We start from the raw sequence: 10,786 nt of genomic DNA on the forward strand, positions 1-10,786 counted from the left end.
TTTCCGTTTCCTCGACGAAATGAGCGTCTGCGACTCCCTTGGCGTCATCCAGTCGTCGTGCTACAACAGCAACGGCTCGCTCTCCCACGGAACGCTGAAGTCCGACGAGGACAGCTCCCCGGAGCGCAACACAGTGAGACTGGCCAAGTGCAAGCTGGACCGCCTCTTCCAGTCTCTGGGCAGCACGGACGACGAGCTCAAGTCCAGCGTCTGCAAGCTGGTGTCCCGTATCGGGGAGATCGAGAGGAAGTTGGAGTCCCTCTCCGGGGTCCGCGGAGAGATCTCCCAGGTGCTGTCCAAGCTCAACAAGCTGGACGAGAAGATCCAGGAGCCGGAAGCCAGCGGGAGGCACGGGGAGACGCAGGGCTCCGCCCCCACCCCTGACCATGCCGAGCACCACACCCACCTGGACCCCACCCTGTCTCCCCATGTCTTCCAGTGCCACACGACGGGACACAACTCCAAAAAGACGGAGGGCGCCGTCTCCGGAGAGTGGTGCTGCTCGGATGGGTCCAACAGCGAGAGCCTGAGGGTGAAGGCGCTGAAGAAGAGCCTGTTCACCAGGAGGTCCTCGCGCTCCCTCAACGAGGAGAATGGAGCCATGGAGCCGAAGGTCGCCAGCATCACCAGTTCTCCCCGGGACTGGAGGACAGTGTCTTACTCCTCCCATCCTGTGGAGGAAGCCACAGAGAAGGAGAGAGAGCGAGACCGGGACCGGGATCGAGATCGAGACCGGGACAGGGACCGGGACCGAGAGCGAGACAGAGAGCGAGACAGAGAGCGAGACAGAGAGCGAGACAGGGACAACAAGGAGCGCCACAGGAAGGCCAAAGAGGTAAAGTGCTGCTCTCTACATCTGGTAAAATGTACTGATTAATGACCTGAACAGTTGGTTTTGGTGCTGCTGTTTTCAATCAATATGAGTATCACACACACACACACACACACACACACACACACACACACGCGCACACACACACACACTCACAGTGATGCAGCAGCAGCAGTGTTAGTCTTATCATTCAGACGGGAATGAGGACGCCATGATTCAGGGATGTTTTCTTGGGTTGGGATTCTTTGCTACTTCCTGTTGATGACGTTGGTGACAGCAGCTTCCTTTGGCTTTAGTTCTGGGAACTTGGATTATTTTGAAATGATGTGAAAAAGTGCAGGAAACTGCATTTTGTGCCGCTCTGCGGAGAAGCAGCTGTTCTGTGTTTGTGTGACGGGACGAGGGACAAAATGTTGTGTTGCATGACATCTCTGGGTCCCGCTCCTCTTCCTCTTGCAGTTGATGTTATTTTGACGTTTGGGACTTGGTGTCTTCCTGAGCTGATTGTCATCATGTGGCGTCTCCAGGGAACGGCCGCTGCCTTTTTTATCTCAGCTCCAATAATTCAGACTTTCAATAATGAAATGATGTCGTTCCTGCTGACCTTTCTCCAGGGAGGCTGCGTGATGGAGCAGACTGCTCATTGAAATCAGGTCTTGAACCCGAGACGTCTCTTCCACAGTCTGAGGAGGAAGCCTCTCAATGGCCCCCGTGGCTCCACGTCTGGGGGCCCACTTCGCGCTGTGACGGGGGGTCTGGTCACTAAGGGCAATTAATGATTTATTGTCAATATATTCTGGGCTCTAATGGTGGGACGTGTCGTCCATGTCAGCTCTGTGGGTGTCATGGGGGCTCTGTGGGTGGGAAGGGGGTTCTGTGAATAGCCTTGTTATACAGCAACAGGGCCTTGGGTTGGAACCAGAACAGGATGTGTTGAGTGACAGGGGTCATGTTCTCCTTCCTGTCTCGCTCAGCGCTGACTCTCCTCCAACTCTGAGACGTTGTATCTTCACCACAGAGCAGTGTCAGTGTCGTGATGTGGGGCAAGAAAATGAGGACGAACCCCCCCCCCCCAACTGCTGCTCTGGCCTCCTTTCTCCACTCGCATCTGATTTCAGAACATGAGTGTCTATCTACAGTATCTATCTGTCTGTCTATCGGTCTGTCTGTCTGTCTGGTTTTTCTGTCTCCATTTTAGCAACAGCCATATTGCATCTACATCCGCCCCTTTTACCCATAATTCCTCAGAAGAATGTTCTGCCATGACGGAGCCTTTTTACTTTACAATGAGGTAATGATCATTTTTTAACGTTTTTGTCTGTCTGGAAACAGATGGTAACTCAGACTGCAGCTCTGGTTCTTACTGCCTCCATCCCTCCATCGCTCCATCACTCCATGCCTCTATCCCTCCGATCGCTCCATCCCTCCATCGCAGCATTGCTCCATCCCCCCGTCCCTCTACCGTCTCCACCTTTGAACGATCCTCCTGACATTTCCTTTGAATCTGTTCAGTGTTTCCTTGATGAAACTTCCTGAAACAGGTTGAAAGGTCGACACTTTGACAGGAAAGGCATAAAAAACACAAACATGGCAACCCAAAGTGTGTTCAACAGGAGAGCAGCAGCTGGTGGAGCTGCTGTACTATAAAATAATAGAATATTCTAAATTCTATATTTATTTCAGTCATAATGCAGTTCTCCATAGTTTTTAACTGTTTATTTTTATTCTTCTCTCTCTCCTCCTCTGATTATGCCTCCCCTCATGTACCATCTCCTCTCTTCACCCCCTGTTCTCCTCCTCTCCTCCCTCCCTCCCTCCCTCCTTCCCTATCTCCTCTCAGTTCAGTATTGGGTGTGAGGCGGACAGACGTCGGGGGAAGCCCGGTCCTATCACACCTCCATCAGCACTCTCACTCCTTTATTCATCCTTTCTTTTTCTCCTCACAGCATTGTGCCTTTGGGCTGCTCGCTCTCCCTCCCTCTCTCCCTCTCTCTCGCTCCTTCTCGTTCTCTCTCTCTCTCTCTCTCTCTCTCTCGTTCTCTCTCTCTCCCTCCCTCTCTCCCTCTCTCTCTCTCATTCTCTCTCTCGTTCTCTCTCTCCCCTTGCTGGGGGAGACAATGAAAGCATTGGAAATAGAATCGGTGCAGTCGAAGACAGAGAGAAGGCAGCTGCCGCCTGAGCAGCGGATGTGCTACCACTGCTACCACCAGCTGTGTGCGTGTGTGTGTGTGTGTGTACTCAGCTCAGTGTGTGTGTTTGTGCGTGCGTGTGTGTGTGTGTGTGTGCGTACGTGTGTGTGCGCGCGTGTGTGTGTGTGTGTGTGTGTGTGTGTGTGTGTGCACGTGCATGTTTGTCAGTGTTGGAAAGTACTCTCATTTTACTTCAATACATTTCTGTTAAGTATATTCAATTTTAGAAACTTTCACTCCACTGATTTTCAAAGCAAATATCTTGGATCTATGAAACTGATCTTCAATGATTGATCAGCTCCAGATCCCAGAATTTGATTTTTATACTCAATTATAATCTGAATGTGCATGAGCATCATCTGCAGGAAAAAGGTTCAGTAGTACTTTAAGAAGTATTATAGACTGTTTTATATAATTGTAATACTTTAAGTGCGTTTAAGAGCAAGTACTTATACTCCAGCAGAAATGTCAATGTGGTACTTTCACTTTTACTTGCTCTGAGTATTTCTTCAGATACAGATTTTTTCATATTCACAAACTGACCCCAGTAAGTCAATCCTTTAACTCACTGTGAACCGATCCCCAGCGCAGAGCCGTCATCTGATTGGCCGAACGCTGATCAGATATAATTTGCATATTAGCAGATTAGCGCTCAATGTGGAGGCTTCTCCTTCTCTGCCAATCTGATGCTGATCCCTCCCCGGACTCTGATTCATAACTGTCTAATTAGCAACACAAATCTCCTGTTCCCCTGACAGCCCCCTCTGCTGTTCAGACGCTCACACTGTTCATCTGCCCGGACGCCGTGCAGGCGTGGCTTGATGTGGCCCTGGTGGCCCGGCAGAGGCTGTTCCTCCTGTTCCTCGTGTGACGATGTGATCGCTGTGGAATCCTTCTCAACAGACCTCATATGGTTGATAAGAGGAATAATTCACCAGACAAAAGCCTCCTTTTTGTTTGAATTAGCAGCAAACACAGCTCGGGGGAGGGGTTCCCGAGGCTCCGTCCTGGCACTCGGATTTCTGGCTCCGAGTCGTTGGAATCATCAGTGCTTTGGACGTGGAGGAACACGGATCATATTAAAACACAAACTGTCCTCCAGGTCCTGCACCGTCCAATACGGTTCATCAGTCTCTGAGTCAAATGAAAAGCTTGGTGGTTTTAGGGCGTTCACTCTCATCCTGGCAGGATTCCCTGAACATTTCCACACTTTGTGATCTTAACATTGTGAGCGTCTTCCTCACGTCCTCCCATCAACATCTTCCTCATTCTGTCTTTCTCTTTTCTTCTCCTTTTTCGCTCTAGTATTCACAGGGAGACGTGCCGTGCCTGCTCTTTCAGATTTTTGTTTTGAGCTTCTTGTTGTTTTTAATGTTTGACTTGTGGTTATTCTCCCTCTTGGCGAATAAAGCATGATGAGTTGATCGACTCTGGGCGGGGTGGAGTTATAAACAGGTGTAAGTATTATTAAACACTGGCGTAGCAGCTTGGAAACTGGGTCTGCACTCAGATTCCCTCCGTTATATGGAGCTGCTGACAGGTTGAAACCTCCCTCTCTCTCTGCCTCTCGCTCTCTCCTACTGAACACCGATGGACTCTCTGTCTCCCCCTGCAGGTGGAGCGGGAGCGGCAGTATGAGCTCCCCCAGTCCCACTGGCCCCCCAAGGAGGGTTACCTGGTGGAGCAGATCTTCTCTCCTCACCCCTTCTCTCCCTCCATCAAGGCCCACGTCAAGGGCAGTCCCCTGTACACCGATCTGCGGCTGGCGGGCCCCGCCGACGGCAAGCGCGGCGGCCCCTCCTGGACCCTTGAGGAATACAAGCGGAACTCAGGAGAGAAGCTCCAACTCACCGCTCTGGACCAGCAGGTAGAGGAACATCCCAGGACTCTGGTTTTACCTGGTTCACCATTTTTGTCAGCGGAAGTTTCATACACCATGTCTATTTTGTTTACATTTGAAAATTGGTAGAAAAGGGGGGCAACCAGATCGCCCAAGATGGCTGATAACGGCCCAAATCTGGTTGTCCAGGGCCACTGTTACTGTCAGGCCCTGTAAACTGGCATGCGGTCATTTTGCTGCGGACCCCCTGCAGGTCTGTTACGGACGGGCCACGGGCCTCAGTTTGGAAACCCGTGCAGTAGTGATATATTGATGTTCTTGTTGGGTTATTCAGGGTGGGAGTCTTTGTGAGGACCCCTGGAGCTCCTGGGTGCTGCCGCGCTGCTTGCCTTCTTAATAAGAAGTGTGATATATTGATCACATAATTGTTGTATGGTAAATATGCGTATGTGTTTGGACCTCTGCGAACACGGTGCTGTTCAAGGTGCTGTAAGCGTGTGTGATGAGAGTTATGGCCTCGTAAAGGAATGAATGCGACCTCTGCGTCCGCCTTGTCAACACACAACAAGAAGGTTTTTCCAAGCAGCTGCAGTTTGCTGTTTGGTTTCACTCTTCAGAGACCAAGCGACTCCTTAACTTCTCAAAGTTCATGTTTTATTTGTAACATTCTCATACAAACACTGTTCTCCAGAGGAGTAAGAAAGATAATAATAATAATAATAATAATAATAATAATAATAACAATAATCCATACTAAATAATCCAATCCAAAAGGTGATTCGATCTACAATGTACAGTGTAGAGAACTGGCCTGTGCAAATATAAAAAATGAACAGAGATATAGAGTATATACAATATGTATTATTATAGTACTGTATAATATTGTAACATATGTTCAATAGTGAAAGAACTAGTCCAATATTCTGTTTCTGTCAGACAGAATGTGCTGGATGGTTTGGCGCGTGAGGACCAGAATGTGACTTGAATACCCCCGGGAAGCTGAAGTCAGGGGGTATTCCATGCACTCCCAGTGAAACACACGTTTTCCGGAAATGACACTTTCAGAACAAGAAATTAGTAAAAAGAAGTCGTGGTTTGAGTTTGTGAGTCACTGTGAGTGCAAACTTCTTTTCTCACCGGTGGTTCTTTTTTTAATATAAATATATGACTTCTCCAATACTGATGCTGCTGCTGAGTTTGCAGCTGGAGAGAGAGGAAGAGGAGGTCAGCTCCTCGTGGGACTGGGGGGAAGCCTCCAGGAGCTTCCAGCTTCTCTGTACAAGACGTCAAAAGTCACTAACATCAGCACGAGCTGTGAGAATGTTCCTCTGTGAATTCACTGCTGATTTGAAATCTCACTGATGTGCATTTGGAGTCAAAGCTCTTATTTACCCAGAAACACTTTCTCAGTGACGCTTGAAATGGAGTCTTCACCTCTGAAGACAGTGCACGTCGACATGATTGACCTTCCTTTCTCTCCTTTGAAACAACGCGCCGGACCGACAGGGAAACGTAGAATCTAGAAGAAGAAACAGTCTTTATTTATCACGCAACACACCACATGCTTGCACACACACACACGCTTTTGATGGTGGCCGGTGAAATGGATTCTCTGCTTTTGACCCATCCTTGGCTTGTCCTTCCTCCGGGGGCACAGCCAGGAGCAGTGGGCAGCGTACGTGGACGCACCCGGGGACCAGGTGATAAGTGTCCATCGCTGGTCAGACCATGATGGGTGCATGTTTTTGAGGGGGGTCCTTACTGACGTGAGGTGGAGGAAACCCCATGTGAGCACGGGGAGAACATGCAAACTCCACACAGAAAGGCTCCTATTTGGGAGATAACCCGCCGGAGCACGGTGCCAACAGCGCCTCAGGCGGGAATCGAACCCAGGACCTTCTTGCTGTGAGGCAGCAGTGCAATGCACTGCGCCACCGTGCCACCTAGAAATGTGAGATTGTTGTTATCGTCAGTGCTGATGGGATCACAGAGAGATCACGGACAGGAGGATGGATGGACAAACAGATTGTTACGTGTGGTGTCTAGCAAAAGCTGCCAGCCGAACTGTTACCCAGAGTGCTTTGCGTCACTCCATCACTGAGCATTAGTCAATGAAGGACGAGGGTCTGAAGTCGCTGTAAAGCCACCTTGAGAATCATTGATTTCAAATTTTCTCGAACTCGAGCTCCTCCCCAAATGTGGGATAAGCATCTCACCTCAGCAGGGGGTCACATGACGTACGCTCAGGAACCTGCTTCATTTTTATGTGTGTGAATGTGTGGAAGGTGTTTGGTGCAGGATGTTGTTGATGTCTGTGATCTTGACCGTCCAGACGGACGGAGCAAATCAAATCAGAGCAAGCGGCCCCGCGGTCACTTTGCTTTTATTGTGGATCTGAAGATGGAACCAAAGTGGGCCTGAAAGGTTGGCATTGGAAACGGTGGAAGGTTGTTAGAAACAATGAAGTCCATGAGATAAGATGACGCTAAATGAAGAGGGGCGTGGTCTATCGTTGCGTTCTGGGCGGAGCCCCGCTCAGAGCCCACTCCCCGGGCTCCCGCCATAGGCGCCGCATTGTACCCAGTAGCAGCACTTGGGTGGAATGGTCTGTCAATATCTAATCAGTTTGATGTCTCGAGTAGGATCATGCTTTCCTCTCTCTGTTTATCCTGTTGTGTTTCCACGTCCCTCTCTAAGATGAGAGACTCAAATATCAATAACCTGTTACTTGTGATCTCATCCGACGCTCGATCCATGAAGCAATTAGAGAGAAGGACCAAAACACGATCAATCTTCTGCTGGAACATTCCTCTGATTAATGGACGCCTGAAAGTCCTGGAGCTCCTGGAAATCCTGGAGCTCCCACTTTTAATTTCCTGGTAAAACAGGTGTAACGTACCTGTCCCACTGTCCATTACCTACCTGTCTCACTGTCCATTACCTACCTGTCTCACTGCATATACTCTGAGTCCAACTGATGAGTGGCATCAGCTGATCAGTGCATGGCGTGTGGGAGAACATGGAAACAGGATTTTCTCACTTTCTGGACCTGGACCCTAGTTATGTTTGCATACTAGGCAAAAGTATTCCCTCTGTCATTGTACTCAATTATTTTGCATCTAATTCTTGTCTCTCTGAAGGCACTGGTCTCCTGACAGTGTTACTTTTTTACCTCCAGACACAGGAGTCCCTGAACCCCAACAACCTGGAGTTCTGGATGGAGGACATCTACACACCGGGCTACGACTCGTTGCTCAAGAGGAAGGAGGCCGAGTTCCGCCGGGCCAAGGTCTGTAAGATCGGAGCGCTGATCGCCGCCGCGGCCTGCACCGTCATCCTGGTCATCGTGGTCCCCATCTGCACAATGAAGTCCTGAATCCTCGGGCACAGACGGATCTGCCTGGTGTCGGCGGTCTGGAACCGTCTCCACGCTGGGATGGAGGCCAGGAGACCGGCCGGGTTCCTCTGACAGAACTTTGGAGGTGACGAACTGTTGAGGTGTTGGGGACTCGTTTTGTTTTCCCCCTCGCTGGCTTTATCCACGAGGACGACGCTGTAACATGGACCTGTATCCTGCGATTCTAAATCTATCGAAAAGTTCTAGACTACTCTGTTGTTGAAATCTGCGCCGGGAAGTCTGAGGTTTTTATTTCCGTCTTAATTTGTTGCTGCCACAAGTTTTCTGCAGCTGGATTTGTTTTGTAGCTGTTCTGTTATATTTGACATTTTTTAGTATCACTATATAATGTATTTTGATGAAACTTATTTTTGATGAATTATATGGTTGAATGTCACTTAATATTTATCTATAACAGCAGAAGTTTTAAGTCAAGAGATTTGTGCAACAAGTTTTTTCTAAATGGGAATATATTGAAGTGCTTTAGTTGACATAGAGGCAACCAGTACATAGATCTCAAAAGCCAGAAGTGACGAAATAGGCATTCTGAATGTATTGCTAACGTTAGACAGTAACCATGACGACATGACAGATTGATGTGAATGTTGCCCCCCAACAGGACATCCATGCTGCTTTTCTTCATTCTTTGATTTATTGGTCTGTTTTTAAGCAAAGTTGTTGGTTATTACTTGAAGTTTTGAAGCAGGTTTGGCTGCACGCCCCCTCTCCTCACCTCATTCCATCCGCTTCACATCATGTCCCGAACGGCCTTAACAACACAGAGCAGATGCTGTTTCCCCACAGCCGCCATCTTGGTTTTAATCAAATTAATGTAGTCTATTTTTGGGAAAAGTCCATCTCTTGTTCCATTACATCCAGATTGGCTTCCTGACATCCTTCCAGTTTTGTTTGCATTGTGGGAATTGTTGTGACTGGGACTGGACCGAGTGGACATGTCCTGACTGGGACTCCTTCTTGTCGCTCTCCCCCAGATGATTCAAGATTTACTATACGATAACTATAATCTGACCAAACTACAGTCATGCTGCATCTGAAATCACATACTACATACTACGTCTGTGCACTAATGTCCGGTGTACTTTAGTATTTGAGTAAAAACGACGGGTCTTCTTGGACGTACTACGACGTCATACAGCCCTACTTCCTTTCAGCATTTGCCGGTTGATGACGGAACTGCGTAGAAACGTTAACCAGAGGCTCATTGTCACAACGCTTGCCAGCGTAGGGCCCGGTGTTTGTTTACTGTTCACACACTCCAGTGGTTCCACCCACTAACTAGTGGCTAATATGGGATTCAGGACGCAGCAGCAGTGTTCTTCATGGGGCTCTGGTTAGATCTCATACCTAATGCCAGAGTCCTCGTGTCAGGCCCTCATGTAGGGGCCCTCATGTGGGCCCTCGTGGCGGGGTCCACATGGTGTGGCCCTCATGTCGGGCCCTCATGTTGGGAACCTCATGTCAGGACCCTCATGGCAGGGCCCTCAAAGTGACCGTCCGGTCCAGTGGATTTGCCTTCAGCACAGGAACTCGCTGTAGAAGATGTAAATAGTTCCAGGTTCCATGCACATCGTGATGAGCAGGCCACTAATAAAACACTGTTCTGACTGTTACTGGGTCCAAGTCACTGTGTTTAACACACACACACACACACACACACACACACACACACATATACACACAATCACACACACACAATCACACACACACACGCACACACACACACTCACGCGCGCGCACACACACCTTTTTGCAGTAAGTCTGTTATTTTCCAGTTCAGGGATTTGATGTTGGATGTGTTGTCATCGCAGATTCAACGTCACTTCAGAGCTGATCGTCACCATGGCAACGCGGAAATAGTCAATTTGTCGAAGTGTTGATAAATAACATTTTACTTTTGCACAAGCATCACATTCTGACGAGACTTCTTGATGAATCCACCATTCCAAACCAAGCAGCTTTAAATCCATGTTTAGTTGTCGGGGTTCATGGCAGCGTGGTCCAGTTTTGGCTTCTGGACGTGATGTTTGTTCTTGCAGTTTGTGGGGCAGTGAAGTGGGGCGGCAGCGTGCCACTGTGGCCTCCATACTCAACCTAAAGTGGGACACGACGCCTCATGCAGTCCATGCAGCAGGGGAGCAGGTGTTGGACGGACCGATGACACGGTGAACCCCAGGGGGCGGAGACACAGAAGGCCTGCCGTCCTCTGATTGGTCGGAACCTCCCAGAGTTTAATGGAGCCGTGAAGAGTTTTATTTCATTTGGAGCTCAGTTTACAGTGGTTCCCTTCAGTCCAGTGAAGAGGGAATGCTCCTCAGGCAGAGGGTCAGCTGGAGGAGGTGAAGCGGCGTTTAAACATCTGAAGATGGAACAGCTCAGACAGCAGCGGAATACTGTGAGGCCCCTGAAGTAAATAGGAGTACTTTCAATAAACAAATATAATGATAATGATAAGATATAGCTGCAGTCAGCAATACAGGGGGTCCAGTTTAGAGGTGTTTGGTTCTCTG

The 10,786-nt window shown here is 48.9% G+C and overlaps 1 protein-coding gene across 1 annotated transcript in view; it reads left to right on the forward strand.

Moving 5' to 3' along the window:
- The window catches only part of minar1 (membrane integral NOTCH2 associated receptor 1), a gene marked incomplete at its 3' end in the record, with an annotated part of 10,414 nt that extends 2,177 nt beyond the window's left edge, over positions 1-8,237 (forward strand). The window contains exons 2-4 of the mRNA XM_079997874.1: positions 1-835; positions 4,637-4,888; positions 8,040-8,237. The exon at positions 1-835 is cut by the window's left edge and continues 743 nt beyond it. Of these exons, the coding sequence (XP_079854000.1) occupies positions 1-835; positions 4,637-4,888; positions 8,040-8,237 (1,285 nt within the window). The remainder of the gene's footprint in view (positions 836-4,636; positions 4,889-8,039) is intronic.
- Between the last annotated feature and the right edge of the window lie 2,549 nt (positions 8,238-10,786).

This window comes from Zeus faber (genome assembly GCF_960531495.2).
Source record: "Zeus faber genome assembly, chromosome: 3".
Lineage (NCBI taxonomy): Eukaryota > Metazoa > Chordata > Actinopteri > Zeiformes > Zeidae > Zeus > Zeus faber.